Raw genomic sequence first — 19,214 nt, 5'->3', positions numbered from 1 at the left:
AACAAGGAAGAGATAAGTTTATTATACTCAACAAGCTAAACCCAATCTAAAATAATAAAAAGTACACTAAACATTCAGGCACACATTCACACGAGGATCACACACACACACAAATAGATTCCGAAGTGGAAAGTAGGTTTTTTGGTTGGATTGAAGTCCAGAATAAATAAAGTTAAGTACGCAGTCTGAGGTTGGCTGATTCGGTGGTCTTCCGGATAGAGTTGTATTCTTGAAGTCTTGGCTGGTCAAAGTGCACTTTGTGGCTGGACTGCTTTGCTCAGGGTTTTCTTGGAAGCAGAATTGTAGTTGGCTCTCTTACCCCGTTCTGTAGCAGTCTGTAGGCTTGGAGGGTCCACAGTCGCAGACGGTTTTCAAACTTTGATGCTTTCTTGAGAGAGAAAGGGAAGCATGCAGCAATCTCTGCTGCTGCACTCAGTTACTGCTTGTTTCTTTATGTGTAACAAATCTCCCAGTTTCACACAGCCTGGGGAGACAGTCACATGGTTTTGTCAATCCCCTTTGTTTTCAATGAGGTCCAAAGCCAAAACCCCTCTCAGGTGGTATTGTCAATGTTCATGCTCCCCCGGAGGGGTGTCTCCACTTATGCATGCCTCGAGATGGCTTTGAATGTCCCGCGAACAAGGGTGATCGGGATAATCTACTCAGTTAGCCATAGCATTGTCCTGGCTGGGCTTCTTGTTAGACTTGTGTATGGAAATTGGAAATAAAAACGGAAAGTGCTGGAAATACTCAGTGGGTCAGGCAGCATCTGTAGAGAGAGAGAAGCAGAGTTAACGTTTCAGGTCTGTGACCTTTCATCACAATTGGCAAAGGTTCGAAAAGAATTAGGTTTTAAGCAAGTGAAGGGGGTGGGTGGGCATTTGTTCCTGGGATGGCAGGACTGTCCTATGAAAAGAGATTGGGGAAACTGGGCCTGTATTCTCTACAGTTTTGAAGAATGAGAGGTGATCTCATTGAAACCTACAAAATACTTAAAGGGATAGACAGAGTAGATGCAGCTAAGATGTTTCCCCTGGTTGGGGAGTCTAGAACCAGGGGTCACAGTTTCAAAATAAGGGGCAAGCCACTTAGGACAGAGATGAGGAGAAATTTCTTTATTCAGAAGGTTGTGAATCTTTGGAATTCTCTACCCCAGAGGGCTGTGGAAGCTCAGTCATTGAGTATGTTTAAGGCAGAGATTGACAGATTTCTAAATACCTATGACATAAAGGGATATGGGGATAGTGTGGGGAAAGGCATTGAAGTGGATGTTCAGCCATGGTTGTATTGAATGGTGGAGCAAGCTCGATGGGCTGAATGGCCTACTCCTGTTCCTATATTCCTATGTTCCAATTCAGTCTCCTGGTATTTCAGATGCAAATTGCAGTGGACATCATGATTGTCAGCTTTTTTTAACACAATAACTGTTAATTGAAAGTTTAATGTAAGTTTCCAACTGCTGAATTAATATTTCTCATTTGGCATGTTGTGTTTTCTTGACAATATAAGCAGGCTATTTGATGAGGACATTGAACTTGACACCAGAGCACAGCAGTTTGAAATAATATAAGAAATAGGAATGGGGTAGACCATTCGGCCCCTCAAGTCTGCTCCACCATTCAATACAATCATGGCTAATCTTCTGCCTCAACTCCACTTTGCCATCTGCTCCCCATATCCATTGATTCCCTTAGTGGTCAAGGATCTGTCTATCTCAGCCTTAAATATATTCAATGATGGAGCATCCACAATCCTCTGGTGTAGAGAATTCCAAAGATTCACAACCCTTTGAGTGAAGAAATTTCTCCCTATCTCTGTCCTAAATGTTTGGCCCCTTATCCTGAAACTGTGCCCCCATGTTCTAGATTCCTCAGCCAGGGGAAACAACCTCACCGTGTCTAACCTGTCAAGCCCCTTCAGAAGCTTGTATGTTTCAATGAGATCACCTCTCATTCTTTAAAACTCCAGAGAATATAGGACCAATTTACTCAGCCTCTTATCATAGACAACCTCCTCATCCCAGGAACCAATCTAGTGAACTTTCGTGGTACCCCCTCCAAGGTAAGTATAACCTTTCTTGAATGTATGTTAGGGGCAAGAGGATAACCAGGGAAAGAGTAGGGCCCGTTAGGGATCATTGAGGCAATCTGTATGTGGAGCCGGAGGACATAGGTGAGGTTTTGAATGATTACTTTTCATCTGTGTTCACTATGGAGAGGGATGATGTAGGTGTAGGGATCAGGGAGGGGGATTGTGATATACTTGATCTTATTAGCATTGTAAAGGAGAAAGTATTGGCTGTATTAGCGGGCTGAAAGGTGGATAAATCCCCAGGCCCAGATGAGATGTATCCCAGGCTGCTATGTGAGGCAAGGGAGGAGATAGCGGGGGCTCTGACGCAAATTTTCAGATCCTTTCTGGCCACAGGACAGGTACCAGAGAATTGGAGGTCAGCAAATGTGGTGCCATTATTCAAGAAGGGTAGCAGGGATAAACCAGGTAATTACAGGCCAGTGAGTCTAACATCAGTGGTTGGGAAATTATTGGAAAAATTTTTGAGGGATAGGATTAATCTCCACTTGGAGAGTCAGGGATAGTCAGCATGGGTTTGTCAGGGGGAGACCGTGTCTAACAAATTGGATTGAATTTTTCGAGGCAGTAAGATGAGGGTAAAGCAGTTGATGTAGTCTAGGCTTTTGATAAGGTCCCGCATGGGAGATTGGTTAAGAAAGTAAAGGCCCATGGGATCCAGGGTAATTTGGCAAATTGAATTCAAAATTGGCCTAGTGGAAGGAGGTAGAGGGTGATGGTCGAGGGTTGTTTTTGTGAATGGAAGCCTGTGACCAGTGGTGTACCGCAGGGATCGGTGCTGGGACCCTTGCTGTTTGTAGTGGACATTAATGATTTAGACGTGAATATAGGAGGTATGATAAGTAAGTTCGCAGACAACACAAAAATTGGTGGTGTCGTAAATAGTGAGGAGGAAAGCCTTAGATTACAGGACAATATAGATGGGCTGGTAAGATGGGCGGAGCTGTGACAAATGGAATTTAATCCTGAGAAGTGTGAGGTGATGCATTTTGGGAGGACTAACAAGGCATGGGAATATACAATGGATGGTAGGACCCTAGGGTGTACAGAGGGTCAGAGGGACCTCTGGGTGCTTGTCCATAGATCACTGAAGGCAGCAGCACAGGTAGATAAAGCGGTTAGGAAGGCATACGGGATACTTCCCTTGATTAGCCGAGGCATAGAATATAAGAGCCGGGAGGTTATGATGGAGCTGTATAAAACGCTGGTTAGGCCACAGCTGGAGTACTGTGTACAGTTGTGATCACCACACTATAGGAATGATGTGATTGCAATGGAGAGGGTGCAGAGGAAATTCACCAGGATGTTGCCTGGGCTGGAGCATTTCTGCTATGAAGAGAGACTGGATAGGCAGGTGTTGTTTTCCTTGGAGCAGAGAAGGCTGAGGGGGGACCTGATTGAGGTATACAAAATTATGAGGGGCATTGATAAGATAGATAGGAAGAAACTTTTTCCCTTAGCGGAGAGGTCAATAACTAGGTGGTATAGATTTAAGGTAAGGGGCAGAAGGTTTAGAGGGAGTTGAGAAATTTTTTCACCCAGAGGGTGGTTGGAATCTGGAACACACTGCCTGAAGAGGTGGTAGAGGCAGGAACATTCACGACATTCAAGAAATATTTAGATGAGCACTTGAAACGCCAGAGCATACAAGGCTACGGGCGAAGTGCGGGGAAATGGGATTAGTTAGGACGGGTGCTTGATGGTCGGCGCAGGCGCGTTGGGCTGAAGGGCCTGTTTCTGTGCTGTAAAACTCTGTGACTCTCTGGCAATATTTAGTCACTGTCTGTAAGATTGTACTCCAGACTAACTAATTTATGTCCAAGCCAAGTCTATTATCTGTTAGAAAAGGTGCACTTTTAACACAATGTGCTGAAACTGGATAGTACTTGATGCACATTGCAGTTACTGATCTTTGACATACTTGTAAAACTTGTTCTTTAATCCAATTCGCAGCAAGAAATATAGTTAATGACTTTTTCTAGCATGGTCATTGAAACATAATTTTTTACCATGTCTTCCCTGACAGTTTTTAAAATTGCAAATGCAGCATAGATTTTGTTAAGGAATGGTAGGCATTTCATCATAGATAAGTTTTATTGAAGCCATCCATTGCATTGTATTTACTTTTGTATATTGGTCAGCAGCATCCTCTTTTTGCCAATATCACTCAGCCCCATTACACCACACTCTTGTATTCATGAACTTACAGTGCTGACATCTGGAGATTCCTTGGATTTTCTTGCCTGTTTTTCCCTCAATGCAAGTGCTGAAACAATGTGATTCCAAATGGATAGCAGCGGAATTGCACCATTTATATAGAAGTGAAAGTCCAGCAACTTGACATGTCACTGAGCTTATGTCCCAGGTGAAAGTAATGCGTGCCAGAGCGCAGAAATCGAGCCATTCCCAAAGTGACTTTTGTCATTTTAGAATGAGTTTACACAAGGAAGTTATGTTGAGCTTGTATAAGACACTAGTTCGGCCTCAGCTGGAGTATTGCGTCCAATTCTGGCCGCACTTGAGGGAAGACGTGAGGGCATTGGAGAGATTCACAAGAATGGTTCCAGGGATGAGGACTTTCAGTTGTGAAGATAGATTGGAGAAGTTAGGACTGTTTTCATTGGAGGAGAGAAGGCTGCAAGGTGATTTAATAGAGGTATTCAAAATCATGAGAGGTCTGGACAGAGTAGATAGAGAGAAACTGTTCCCACTTGTGAAAGGATCGAGAACAAGAGGGCACAGATTTAAAGTATTTGGTAAGAGAAGCAAAAGTGACATGAGGAAAAACTTTTTCACACAGCGAGTGGTTAAGGTCTGGAATGCGCTGCCTGAGAATGTGGTGGAGGCAGGTTCAATTGAAGCATTCAAAAGGGAATTAGACAGTTATATGAAAAGGAAGAATGTGTAGGGCTATGGGGAGAAGGTGTGGAAATGGAAATGAGGGCGTTGCTCTTTCAGAGAGCCAGATGGGTCGAATGGCTTCCTTCTGCACTCTTACGATTCTGTGATAACACAAGCCTTTAAACGTGTTTTAAAAATAACCTAGCTGTGAGGTTATTTTAAAACACGAGGTTAAAGTCTTGAAGCAGGGGTGTCCAACATTTTTGGGTGGGGGGGCCACATTACAAATTTTGTGTCAACATAAGGGGCTGGTGAGACAATTTCGGAAAGATAAAGTAATTAAAAAATTATGATTTTCTGCCCCCCTTTCTCTGCCCCCTCTCCGTCTCTCTTTGCCCCTTCCCCTTTCTCTCTGCCCACTCTCCTGCTTTCTCTCTGCCCTCTCTCCCTCTCTCTCTCTGCCCCTTCTCCCTTTCTCTCTCTGCCCTCTCTCTCTCTGCCCCCTCGCTTTCTTTCTTTCCCCCCCTCTCTTTCTTTCCCCCCTCCCCCTTTCTCCCTCTCTCTGTCTCCCCCTCTCTCTTTCTGTTGTCCTCCCCTATCTCTCTCTGCCCCCCTCCCCGGTCACTCCTCTGCCCCCTCTCTCTCTCTCTCTCTCTCTCTCTCTCTCTCCCCCCGCCCCTCTTTCCGACAGTTGCAGAGAGCAGGAACTCTCCCCAGAGCAGCTTTGTGGTTGGTCAGTTTTTTTTTTAAAAACGCCGCCATCAGTTTCACAGCTGACACGTGCTTAGAGCAGAGACAACACTTCCAATTTGGACAAATATGTGGTTTTCTGCGGGCTTTTAAAAAAACATCGGTACCTGCCAGAAAACCACAAACGTGTCCCATTAACCTTTTGTGTAGCACCTTATTTTGGAAACCCAAGTATATTACAGCTACTGGTTCCCCTTTATCTACCCTACTAATTACATCCTCAAAAAACTCTAATAAATTTGTCAAACTGAATTTCCCTTTAGTAAAACCATGTTGACTTTGTCTCTGATCATACTATGATTTTCTACATGCATTGTTAAGCCTTTTTTAATAATAGATTCCAGCATTTCCCAATGACTGGTGTCAGGTTAACTGGCCTGTAGTTACTGCTTTCTCTCTCCCTCCTTTCTTGAATAGCGTTGTTACATTTGCCAACTTCCAATCTGCTGGGACTGCTCTAGAATCTAGGGAATTTTGGAAAGTCACAACCAGCGCATTCACTATCTCTGCAGCTATCTCTTTTAGAACACTAGAATGTTCAAATCTCATCAGGTCCTTGGGATTTGTCTGATTTTAGTCCCTTAAGTTAGTCAAATACTTATACTGATATTAATTACCTTAATTTCCTCACTCTTATTTGCCCCTTGGTTACCCTTTATTTCTGGTATGTAATTTGTGTCTTCTATCATGAAGACAGACACAAAATATTTTTTCAACATCTCCGCCATTTCCTCATTTTCCATGATAATTTCTCCTGTCCCTTCCTCTAAGAGGCCAACTTTTACTTTGGCTGCTCTTCTTTTTATATACTTGCTCTTACACTCTGTTTTTATATTCCTGGCTAGTTTACTCTCATTCTATTTTTTCCCTTTTTTCAACTTTTTGTCGCCCTTTGCTGCTTTCCAAAACACTCCCAATCCTCAGGCTCACTACTATTCATTGCAACGTTATAAAGCCTCTTCTTTTAATCTAATACTATCCTTAACTTCCTGAGTGAGCCACGGATGGATCTTTCCTGCTGATATTTTGTTTTTTAATGGAATGTATTTTTGTTGAACATTTTAAATTGTTTCTTTAAATGTTTCTCACTATTTATTTATTGCCATACCTTTTAGTCTATTTACAGCTCTCCCCTCATGCCTTTGTAATTGAGCAAACCTGAAGTGAGATTAGAATTAGTCCACGCTGAGGTCATAGATACGTTGGGACCAAATCTCAACCAGGGTGTTCCAGACACAGGTAAATGGGAGTCTGAACGTCAAGCGGATAGTTGTAGACTGGGCTGAAGAGACAGTTCCTCAGGTTTTTCTGTAGGGAATCATGGAGTTACGTACCTATGTGTAGTTGTTCACATAATTTGGGTATAGTTAATTACATTTTAGAGATCATGGAGTATTTATATAGAACTTTTCTGCAGATTAGGGTAATATCCTTGCTGGGGTAGACTACAACAGGATCAGACTAATGGACCAAACAGCTTATTCCTGTCTCGTGCATTCTTGTGTTAGCAACAAATGGAACTTTTGAAGCCTCAAAAGTTTTTGAGCATTATTACAAAGTTCCCAGCTATAGGTTTAACAAAGAAATATAAAGCACCAATTAGCAAATACTGGACCTGCCAAATATCATACCATTAAAATCAAATCGGAAAGCATACTGGATCCCAACGGAATGACGTGTCATGTAAGTTTTCTGCAGTTTTATTTGCCAGAGTGTCAGTTACTCAGAGGCTGGAGATGAAGTAGGTCAAGCTGTGTAAGGCCCCATGTTATATTTTTAGACTGTTTACACTGGAGTATTAAGCTGCTCACAGGCTGGAGCGACTCTGAGCAATGGGTTCTGCAGGTGTTAACCCGGCTATGGCCTGCAGCAGTGAGCACCTCTCCTTGGACTTTCCTGACCAGGTTTTACACTGTCTAAACTGACACACAATAGAAAGATGATGAGTAACTGCAGGAAGTGTGTGATTTTGTTAAGTTTTTTATTTTAGTAGGCCTGCTCTGTCTGGCTGAATATAACCACAAGCTGTGCTCTGGAATCCATTTTTCACTGCTAGCATCATCCCCCCCCCGAGGAACGTTTCACTGTCAAAACCCTACGGAGTTCAAAATAAAATACCACAAACACTGAATATCTTTGACTTGATACACTATCAAACTAAAATGCCATTTTGTGTGATGCAATTTTTCCTTTTTCTTTTGCTCAACTTTTGTCCACCTTTCGATTTGAGTTAAAACTCTGCATTTCTCAAATCCCTGCAAAATACAATGAATAAATGAAAAGCAGCTACACTGTTTACTTTATCTGTCACACATTTGCTGTTGTGAAGTTTAGAATTAGTTTCATCTTAAGCCTTCAGTTATCAATCTGCATTTAAAAATGGGATATAAATCCATCTGTAAACACATTAAACTTGATCATAAGATCAGCCAACAAGTTAGGAACCATGGTTTTAAGTCACAATATTTTGTCTGTTAACACAGCTCTCCTTACCCTGTTAGGTGCTACTTAGTCCCCTCCTCACCTCATTGTTGGAAATATATTTTTAATCAACCAAAGTAAATCAAAGTGGATCTTGCCTTAAGAATAAAGGGACTACATTACTTCCCTAGTACTAAAATTCCCCATTAATATGTGCCTGGTGTTGGGTACTAATTTTTCTATCCATGTATATTAAGAAATACCCTGGCATAAGCCCTAGATTGACCAAATATTTGGTTTACCCTTGGGCCTCCTGGGTGAGCTTTCCCATGCCAACTGTCTGGAGTCACAGCCATTGGATAAAGGCTCACATCAGGACCTTTCCAAAATGACAGAATTCATCAGCCGACCTACTGATCGGCACAGATGGGGCTATGTGCTCCTGAGGATATTATAATCAGGAAGGAGGGAAAGGCAAGGAAATGGGATTAGGGTATATAATAAAGCACAGAAAGGGGCTATTCAGCCCATCGCGTCTGTGCTGGTTCTTTGAAAGAACTATCATAGTTTGAAAGTCCGACTCCCCTGCCCTTTCCCAGATTCCTATAAGGTTTTCCCTTTACAGGTATTTATCCAATTCCCTTTAGAAAGTTGCTATTGAATCTGCTTCCACTGTCCTTTCAGCCATTGCATTCCAGATCGCAACAACAACAGCATTACAAAAAGAAATTTCATCTCACTCCAGGATTTGAGTAGATAACTGCAGTGGGTCAAATACCAACCTCCTGCACTGAAATCTCTTAATACTTTATTCTGAGCCCTTTTCCTTCTGCCTCAGCAATGTTCACTTTTTGAAAAGTTTTCTTTGTGTGCTCAGTGGTGTGAAGGATGTTGGTGTTGGCAGAGTGAATGACCTTTGCACATTGTGTTAACATTCAGTGCGTTAAACCCGCTCCCTAGACCGCTGCCACAATAGTGAACTTATGTCCTCAGCTGACAAAAGTAACAAGATGATTCCATTTGCCAGACTAACCTCTCTGCAAGGTTAGAAACTTGATGCCAAATTCATGGGCACCCATTTAAGCTTGGTTCACTGGCAGCCATCCGAGAGGAGATTTTTTGCCATCCCAGCCTCGAGTAAAAAGTGTATGTTCGAATATCCTTGTAAAAACAAATCAAGCATTTATACATGTCATGGATACCCACAATATTACAGTCTGCACGTCCCACAGATGCATATGATTACAGAGTGGTGGGATGTAACAGTTTTCAAAAAATGTGACCTGAAGATAGATAGCATTCCAAACATCCTGTGCCATTTCCATTGAGAATGATATAAATGGTGTTCGAAGATTGTAAGTGTGCTTGTCAGGATGTTTGTACTTAAGCTTGAATTGAAATAAATTAAACTCTTCTATGGCAGAATTTAACTGTTGCAAAGTCACTTTTTGTGTAAACTGGCTAAAATTTCAAACAAAAATTATTGAAGTAAGCTTCACCTTGAAGTGAAGAGTTTATTATTCACACTGTAAAATATATCGACCTTACTGGGTGCTTACTAATATTTTATATGCAACCAGTGATCCTTCAAAATTTTCTTTGTCGTGTACAGCCTGTTTATTTAAATTTTTTGTGCAGCCACACACGTGCATTATCCTAAAGGGAACAGTTTGTGAGCTACCTTCACAATTGCTGCGTGGCTGTGCAGCTTAGAGGGAACATTGCTTACAACTTGTACTTCTCTTGCTGTTAATCCTTCACTTGCTGTTAATACTTGAACTTACTATTAACACTACTGCAGGGACCACATCTGCTGAGGAAGCTGCTAAAATCTTGTCTGAGAACCGGCGTCTGGCACGTGAGCTGAAGGAGCGTGAGGAGCAGGAGAGACTCCGGTTAGAAGAAGCTGAGAGGTAAGTGGCACAGAAACCGGAGCCTGTGATTCACGTTATAGGAGGTGCAGGCTGTTAGCAGTGGCACACCTTGTATTTTAGTTTCAAGCCATGCAGTCAGGTAACTAGAATTGTTTCAGCAATATGGTTTTAGATTTGCATTCCTAATGAGATTAATGCGTTTTCCATCACATCAAGTTCCAGGGAACAGCTGGGAATGAGATCACTAGAAGAATGAAGAGGGAGGTTAGAAGTAAACATTTCACAGAGTGTTATTAGAATGTGGAATGTTTTAACTCAAGTAGTTATTAATGCTGAGCTCACTTTTTAAAGGGGACTTGAAAAAGTATTTGAAAGGAGGTAATATGGAAGGATGTGGGGTAGTGGGATTTGAGTGGATAGCTCCAATTGAATATCTAGTATTGGCACAGGGCAATGGCCTGAATGGCAGCCTCCTGCACTGTATTTTCTGTGATTCTATGAATTGAGGTGAGGAATGATTTTTGAAACCCTATTTGCATCTGAGACAGAAAAAATCATATTCAAAACTCACCACAGAGGATTGTGCTTTTTTAAGGTGCAGGAAAGAAGAGCTAAAAAAGAAGGAAGCTGAAGAGAGCTCTCGCAGAGAAGAAGCCCATGTGCAAGAAGGAGAGAGAAAACTTGCAGAAGAGGAAAATCAAAGAAAAGCTGAAGAGGAAAAGATTTGCAGAGATCAAGAGGAGAAAGAACGTCTAGCAGACCTGCAGCTCCAGGTTAGAGTTCATACCCTGTTTCCAGAGAAATTCAGCTTTGGGTACATTTGTTCCTAAAGATCATTTTTAAAGCTTGAAGAACTGACAAACACCTGCGTACGTAAAAAAAAAGACTTTCCCTTTGTGCCCTAATTATGACACTGAAGCTGTTTTACTTTTTTAAAGGCACTGCTTTTTGTTGTATAGGGTGTTCTTTTTAAAGTGGTCCTGCTTGCTTTTAATACAAGAAATAGTTTGACAACTGCTGCCACATTGTAATTTTTAACCAAAGCTGTCCTCTGTTCTTTCGAGCAAGCAAGTCTGCTTTCAAATCAGTTTATTGAATGATGAGCAGATTCCCCTTGATGTTGACTGTCACTTTGATCTGCTGTGTAAAATAGCACCAAGTTTTATTCCATCCAATACACGGTGCATCGTTCTGCTGCTGCTGCTTCCCAGAGGCAACAGAATATTATTGTAAATCGGCACACTCTGAGGACAAGGGGAAAGCCATTTGTTCTATAGACTGGCAGCTGGTTGTAATTCCTATGATCCTGTGCTGGCTAGGAAAAACAGGAAATGTCTGACTTTTATATAATTTTTTTTAAAAATTGAAGTATTGTTTTTATCTGCAGTAAAATATAGCGAGTGTGCACCAGATGCAAGATATTTTTTTAACACATGCAATTTACATGATAGATGTGCAAAAATTTGTAACCATTTAACAGATACCGAGAATCATAGAATCTTACAGCTCAGAATGAGGCCAGTCAGCTCATCGTGCTTGTGCCGACTCTATGAAAGAGCTGTCCAATTAGTCCCACTGCCCTGAAAATTTTTACCCCATCAATTTTTCTTTTATTTATTTGTTCGGGGGATGTGGACATCTGACTATACCAGCATTTATTGTCCATCCCTAATTGCCCTTGAGAAGGTGGTGGTGAGCTGCCTTCTTGAACCACTGCAGTCCATGTGGGGTAGGTACACCCACAGTGCTATTAGGAAGGAAGTTCCAGGATTTTGACCCAGCGACAGTGAAGGAACGGCAATATATTTCAAAGTCAGGCTGGTGTGTGGCTTGGAGGGGAACTTGCAGGTGGTGGTGTTCTCATGCATCTGCTGCCCTTGTCCTTCTAGATGGTAGAGACCACAGGTTTGGAAAGTGCTGTCTAAGGAGCTTTGGTGTGTTGCTGCAGTGCATCTTGGAGGTGGTACACACTGCTGCCCCTGTATGTCAGTGGTGAAGGGAGTGAATGTTTGTGGATGGGGTGCCAATCAAGCGAGCTGCTTTGTCCTGGATGGTGTCGAGCTTCTTGAGTGTTGTTGGAGCTGCACCCATCCAGGCAAGTGGAGACTATTCCATCATACTCCTGGCTTGTGCCTTGTAGATGGTGGACCGGCTTTGGGAGGACAGGAGGTGAGTTAGTCGCCACAGAGTTCCCAGCCTCTGACCTGCTCATGTAGTCGCAGTATTTATGTGGCTGGTCCAGTTCAATTTCTGGACAATGGTAACCCCCCCCCCAGTATGTTAATAGTGGGGGATTCAGCGATGGTAATGCCATTGAACATCATGGGGAGATGGTTAGATTCTCTCTTATTTGAGATGGTCATTGCCTGGCACTTATGTGGTGCGAATGTTACTTGCCATTTATCAGCCCAAGCCTGGATATTGTCCAGGTCTTGCTGCATCTGGACACAGACTGCTTCAGTATCTGAGGAATCACGAATGGTGCTGAACATTGTGCAATCATCAGCGAACTTCCCCACTTCTGACCTTATGATTGAAGGAAGGTCATTGATGAAGCAGCTGAAGATGGTTGGGCCTAGGACACTACCCTGAGGAACTCCTGCAGTAATGTCCTGGAGTTGAGGTGATTGACCTCCAACAACCACAACCATCTTCCTTTATGCTAGGTATCACTCCAACCAGTGGAGAGGTTTCCCCCTGATTTCCATTGGCTCCAGTTTTGCTCTGGCTCCTTGATGCTATACTCGGTCAAATGCTGCCTTGATGTCAAGGGCAGTCACTCTCACCTCACTTCTGGAGTTCAGCTCTTTTGTTCATGTTTGGACCAAGGCTGTAATGAGGTCAGGAGCTGAGTGGCCCTGGTGGAGCCCAAACTGAACGTCAGAGAGCAGTTTATTGCGAAGCAAGTGCCGTTTGATGGCACTGTCAGTGACTCCTTCCATCACTTTACTGATGATTGAGAGTAGACTGATAGGGCGGTAATTGGCCGGTTTGGATTTGACCTGCTTTTTGTGCACAGGCATACCTGGGCAATTTTCCACATTGCCGGGTAGATGCCAGTGTTGTAGCTGTACTGGAACAGCTTGGCTAGGGACACAGCCAGTTCTGGAGCACAGGTCTTCAGTACTATTACCGAAATGTTGTTAGGGCTCATAACCTTTGCAGTATCCAGTGCCTTCAGCTGTTTCTTGATATCACGTGGAGTGAAGCGAATTGGCTGAAGACTGGTATCTATGATGCTGGGGATTCAGGAGGAGGCCGAGATGGATCATTCACTTGGCACTTATGGCTGGAGGTGGTTGCAAATTCTTCAGCCTTATCTTTCGCACTGATGTGCTGGACTCCCCCATCATTGAGGATGGGGATATTTGTGGAGCCTCCTCCACCTGTTAGTTATTTAATTATCCACCACCATTCACGACTGGATGTGGCAGGACCTCAGAGCTTCGATCTGATCCATTGGTTGTATTATATATATTATATATCCAGTCCCCTTTTAATAATTGAGATTGAAACTGCTTCCAGCACCCTTTCACAACGAGAATGGCATCCTCCTGATCACACCCCTTTAAAAAATATGAAGCATTTTGATTGCTATGAACTCAGAGTCAGTGAGAGTATTTTTTTTTTATTCGTTTTTGGGATGTGAGTGTCGCTGACCAGGCCAGCATTTATTGCCCATCCGTAATTGCCCTTGAGCCGGTGGTGGTGAGCCACCTACAACTGAGTGGCTTGCTGGGCCATTTCAGAGGGCAGTTAAGTGTGAACCACATTGCTTTGGGTCTGGAGTCACATTTCGGACAGACCAGGTAAGGACAGCAGCTTTCCTTGTCTGAAGGACATTAGTGAACCAGATGGGTTCTTATGACAATCTAGTAGGTTCATGGATAGCATTACTGAGACTCGCTTTTTATTCTAGATGTATTAAATTAATTGAATTATTATTAAGTGAGCTGGATATCTGCAGGTGTGTCCGTTTGTGGCTGAGATGGCTTTTAAACCAAAACTCTCGGGTGATTCCCCAGCAGTAGATATTGAGTTTAATTTTTTAAGGAGAGCCTGAATGTGTGCCAAAGCAAAGAACTCCACTTTTACTTTATAGAGTGCAGGTCCTGAAATAGATTAATTGCACTAAAAGTTTACCTATGTTCATGGATCTAATCTTCTGTATTTAAAAGAACCTTTTCCATAAACACTGGCTCTGCATCCTGCTAAGCTCGTCGTCGTCTTCTTTGGCCTCCTCGTCTCGAGAGGTAAGCGCCTAGAGGTGGTCAGTGGTGTGTGAAGCAGCGCCTGGAGTGGCTATAAAGGCCAATTCTAGAGTGACAGACTCATCCACAGGCGCTGCAGATAAAATTGGTTGTCGGGGCTGTCACACAGTTGGCTCTCTCCTTGCGCTTCTGTCTTTTTTCCTGCCAACTGCTAAGTCTCTTCGACTCGCCACACTTTAGCCCCTCCTTTATAGCTGTCCGCCAGCTCTGACGATCACTGGCAACTGACTGCCATGACTTGTGATCAGTGTCACAGGACTTCATGTCACGTTTGCAGATGTCTTTAAAGCGGAGACATGGACAGCCGGTGGGTCTGATACCAGTGACGAGCTCGCTGTACAGTGCGTCCTTTGGGATCCTGCCATCTTCCATGCGGCTCACATGGCCAAGCCGTCTCAAACGTCGCTGGCTCAGTAGGGTGTATATGCTGGGGATGTTGGCCGCCTCGAGGACTTCTGTGTTGGAGATACGGTCCTGCCACCTGATGCCAAGGATTCTCCAGAGGCAGCGAAGATGGAATGAGTTGAGCCGTCGCTCTTGGCTGACATACGTTGTCCAGGCCTCACTGCCGTAGAGCAAGGTACTGAGGACACAGGCTTGATACACTCGGACTTTTGTGTTCCGTGTCAGTGCGCCATTTTCCCACACTCTCTTGGCCAGTCTGGACATAGCAGCGGATGCCTTTCCCATGCGCTTATTGATTTCTGCATCGAGAGACAGGTTACTGGTGATAGTTGAGCCTAGCTAGGTGAACTCTTGAACCACTTCCAGAGTGTGGTCGTTGATATTGATGGATGGAGCATTTCTGATGTCCTGTCCCATGATGTTTGTTTTCTTGAGGCTGATGGTTAGGCCAAATTCATTGCAGGCAGCCGCAATCCTGTCAGTGAGTCTCTGCAGACACTCTTCAGTGTGAGATGTTAATGCAGCATCGTCAGCAAAGAGGAGTTCCCTGATGAGGACTTTCCGTACTTTGGTCTTCGCTCTAAGACGGGCAAGGTTGAACAACCTGCGATCTGATCTTGTGTGGAGGAAAATTCCTTCTTCTGAAGACTTGAACGCATGTGAGAGCAGCAGTGAGAAGAAGATCCCAAACAGTGTAGGTGCGAGAACACAGCCCTGTTTCACGCCACTCAGGGTAGGAAAGGGGTCTGATGAGGCACCGCTATGCTGAATTGTGCCTTTCATATTGTCATGGAATGAGTTGATGATACTTAGCTGCTTTGGTGGACATTCGAGCTCGTCTAGGAACATCGTAATTGCCTGTGGGCTTTTGAGCAGAGCAATGTCATTCCATCTTTCTGGAAAGAATGTTACAGGCTGCAGCCTGTTAACAAATGTGCTGCTGTTCGTTCAGCTTCATCTGCCAGTAGTTATCGTCCATTCTTGGATCACAAACTTGAGCTGCTCCTCTTGGTGCTACAGCATTCTTTGTCCAAAAACAAGGGATTGAATTTCAGTGGGTCAGAGGCATTGCCTGCACACTCATATGTAGGGTGTGGGTATAGTTTTCTGTGCCAAATCCTATAAAGCCTGCACAGATGATGTACAAGTAAAGTGCCACTGTCTGGTTTACTCATCCAGTGCAGTTCCCATTTGGCAATGCAGCAATGCATGCATCCAGTACTCTTTTTGTACATGTGTGGGAGTCACAAGTCGTGGGAGTCAGATGCCAGCGTTCGCCAGAGCTGGCGGGCAGCCATAAAGGCGGGGCTAAAGTGTGGCGAGTCGAAGAGACTTAGCAGTTGGCAGGAAAAAAGACAGAAGCGCAAGGGGAGAGCCAACTGTGTAACAGCCCCGACAAACAAATTTTTCTGCAGCACCTGTGGAAGAGCCTGTCACTCTAGAATTGGCCTTTATAGCCACTCCAGGCGCTGCTCCACAAACCACTGACCACCTCCAGGTGCTTACCCATTGTCTCTCGAGACAAGGAGGCCAAAGAAGCTACGCTCTCATGCAAAGTGTGCCATGGTATTAGGTATACATCCCAAAGGATAATCCTTATTGCACCTGGACTGAGAATTGGTGGCATTCTACAGCCCAAAATTAACCCGAATTTCACAAAGCCATCGTTCCCATCTACAAATGAGACAATAATCTGAGTTGTGATCGGAGTATTTCAGGAAATTCTCAGCTGTTTCCTGTATAGAAGAGATGGTAATGAATCTCCAATAATAGCTGGCATCTGGGCTTTGTGCAAAATATTGTCCTCTCCGGTTGACTGGAGGGGGATGTTTCCTGTGTTAAAGAGCTAAAATTAGGGCAGTGCACACTTCATAAGAACATAAGAAATAGGGTAGACCATTCGGCCCCTTAAGCCTGCTCCACCGTTCAGTAAGATCGTGGCTGATCTGTCCCAGTCCTCAGCTGCTCTTTCGTGCCAGCTCATAGCCCTTAACTCCCCGATATTTCAAAAATCTATCTACCTCCTCTTTAAATACTTTCAGTGATCTAGCCTCCACAACCCTCCACAATTCCAGACATTCACTACCCCCTGAGAGAAGAAATTCCTTCGCATCTCAGTTTTAAATGAGTGTCCCCTTATTCTGTAACTATGTCCCCTAGTTTGAGATTCCCCCACTGGTGGAAACATCTTCTCAACATCTACCCTGTCAAGCCCCCTCAGAATCTTGTACGTTTCAATAAGATCACCCCTCATTCTTCTAAACGCTAATGAATAAAGGCCTAACCTGTTTAGCCATTCTTGATAAGATCCAACCCCCTAGCAATAAAGGCCAAAATTCCGTTTGCCTTCTTAATTACTTGCTGCACCTGCATGCTAACTTTTTGTCTTTCATGCACAAGAACACCTACATCTCCTCTGTGCTGCACTTTTTTGATGTGACTCTCCATTTAAATAATAATCTGCCTTTTGATTCTTCCTACCAAAGTGCATGACCTCACATTTTCCTACATTAAACTCCATCTGCCAAGTTTTTGCCCACTCACTCAACCTATCTATATCCCTTGCAGATTCCTTATGTCCTCATCACAACATACCCTCCCACCTATTTCTGAATCGTCAGCAAATTTGGATATATTACACTCTGCCCCCTCCTGCAAGTCACTATTATAGATAGTAAATAATTGAGGTCCGAGGACTGATGCGTATGGCACTCCACTAGTTACATATTTCCAACCTGAAAAAGACCCATTAATCCCGACTGGATCTGTTTTGGGGCCACTGCTGTTTGTCATTTTTATAAATGACCTGGAAGAGGGTGTAGAAGGGTGGGTTAGTAAATTTGCAGATGACACTAAGGTCGGTGGAGTTGTGGATAGTGCCGAAGGATGTTGTAGGGTACAGAGGGACATAGATAGGCTGCAAAGCTGGGCTGAGAGATGGCAAATGGAGTTTAATGCGGAAAAGTGTGAGGTGATTCACTTTGGAAGGAGTAACAGGAATGCAGAGTACTGGGCTAATGGGAAGATTCTTGGCAGTGTAGATGAACAGAGAGATCTTGGTGTCCAGGTGCATAAATCCCTGAAGGTTGCTAACCAGGTTAATAGGGCTGTTAAGGAGGCATATGGTGTGTTAGCTTTTATTAGTAGGGGGATCAAGTTTCGGAGCCACGAGGTCATGCTGCAGCTGTACAAAACTCTGGTGAGACCGCACCTGGAGTATTGCGTGCAGTTCTGGTCACCGCATTATAGGAAGGATGTGGAAGCTATGGAAAGGGTGCAGAGGAGATTTACTAGGATGTTGCCTGGTATGGAGGGAAGGTCTTACGAGGAAAGGCTGAGGGACTTGAGGTTGTTTTCGTTGGAGAGAAGGAGGAGGAGAGGTGACTTAATAGAGACATATAAGATAATCAGAGGGTTAGATAGGGTGGATAGTGAGAGTCTTTTTCCTCGGATGGTGATGGCAAACACGAGGGGACATAGCTTCAAGTTGAGGGGTGATAGATATAGGACAGATGTGAGAGGTAGTTTCTTTACTCAGAGAGTAGTAAGGGCGTGGAACGCCCTGCCTGCAGCAGTAGTAGTTTCGCCAACTTTAAGGGCATTTAAGTGGTCATTGGATAGATATATGGATGAAAATGGAATAGTGTAGGTCAGATGGTTTCACAGGCCGGCGCAACATCGAGGGCCGAAGGGCCTGTACTGCGCTGTAATGTTCTAATTCTAATTCTCATTTTAGCTACTCTTTTTTTATATACCTGTAGAAGCTCTTGCTGTTTGTTTTTGATGGATTATGGATTCATTCAATGCAATGTTAAAAACAGCTTTTCTTTATATTTCTTTACTATCTGCTAAATTGTAAGTCATAGAGTTATACAGCACAGATACAGGCCCTTTGGCCCATCGTGTCCATGCCAGCCATCAAATCTATCTATTCTCATCCCATTTTCCAGCACTTGGCCCCTAGCCTTGTATGCTATGGCGTTTCAAGTGCTCATCTAAATACTTCTTAAACGTTGTGAGGGTTCCTGCCTCTACCACCCCTTCAGGCAGTGTGTTCCAGATTCCAACCACCCTGTGGGTGAAAAAGTTTTTCCTCAAATTCCCTCTAAACCTCCTGCCCCTTACCTTAAATGTATGCCCCCTGGTTATTGACACCTCCACTAAGGGAAATTGTTTCTTCCTATCTGCCCTATCTATGCCCCTCATAATTTCGTATACTTCAATCAGGTCCCCCCTCAACCTTCTCTGCTCGAAGGAAGACAACCCTAGCCTATCCAATCTCTCTTCATACTGAGGAGCATATATGTAGGGAAATCACAGATAGGTGCAGGAATTATAGGGTTGTAATAGTAGGTGATTTTAACTTCCCTAATATTGACTGGGACTGCCTTAGTGCTAAGAGATCAGATGGGAAGAATTTGTGAAGTGTGTCCAGGAGAGTTTTCTGAAGCAGTATGTGGATGGCCCTACTAGAGAAGGGGCTACACTCGACCTCCTCTTAGGAAATGAGGCTGGTCAGGTGGTTGATGTGTCAGTGGGGGAGCACTTTGGGACCAGTGAC

At 43.7% G+C, this 19,214-nt stretch overlaps 1 protein-coding gene across 7 annotated transcripts in view; it reads left to right on the top strand.

Moving 5' to 3' along the window:
• The window catches only part of map7d3 (MAP7 domain containing 3), a 151,452-nt gene that overhangs the window by 96,604 nt on the left and 35,634 nt on the right, over positions 1-19,214 (top strand). For all 7 annotated transcript variants that reach the window (XR_010976416.1, XM_068047073.1, XM_068047074.1 and 4 more), the window contains 2 exons: positions 9,905-10,016; positions 10,573-10,750. Coding sequence is in view for 6 of the 7 variants with exons in the window: in XM_068047073.1 (XP_067903174.1) it covers positions 9,905-10,016; positions 10,573-10,750 (290 nt within the window). In the remaining variant the exon portion in view is untranslated. The remainder of the gene's footprint in view (positions 1-9,904; positions 10,017-10,572; positions 10,751-19,214) is intronic.

Source organism: Heterodontus francisci, chromosome 15 (genome assembly GCF_036365525.1).
Source record: "Heterodontus francisci isolate sHetFra1 chromosome 15, sHetFra1.hap1, whole genome shotgun sequence".
Taxonomy (NCBI): domain Eukaryota; kingdom Metazoa; phylum Chordata; class Chondrichthyes; order Heterodontiformes; family Heterodontidae; genus Heterodontus; species Heterodontus francisci.
The sequence above is the reverse complement of the archived record's forward strand: the minus strand, read 5'-3'. Positions and strand labels throughout refer to the sequence as shown.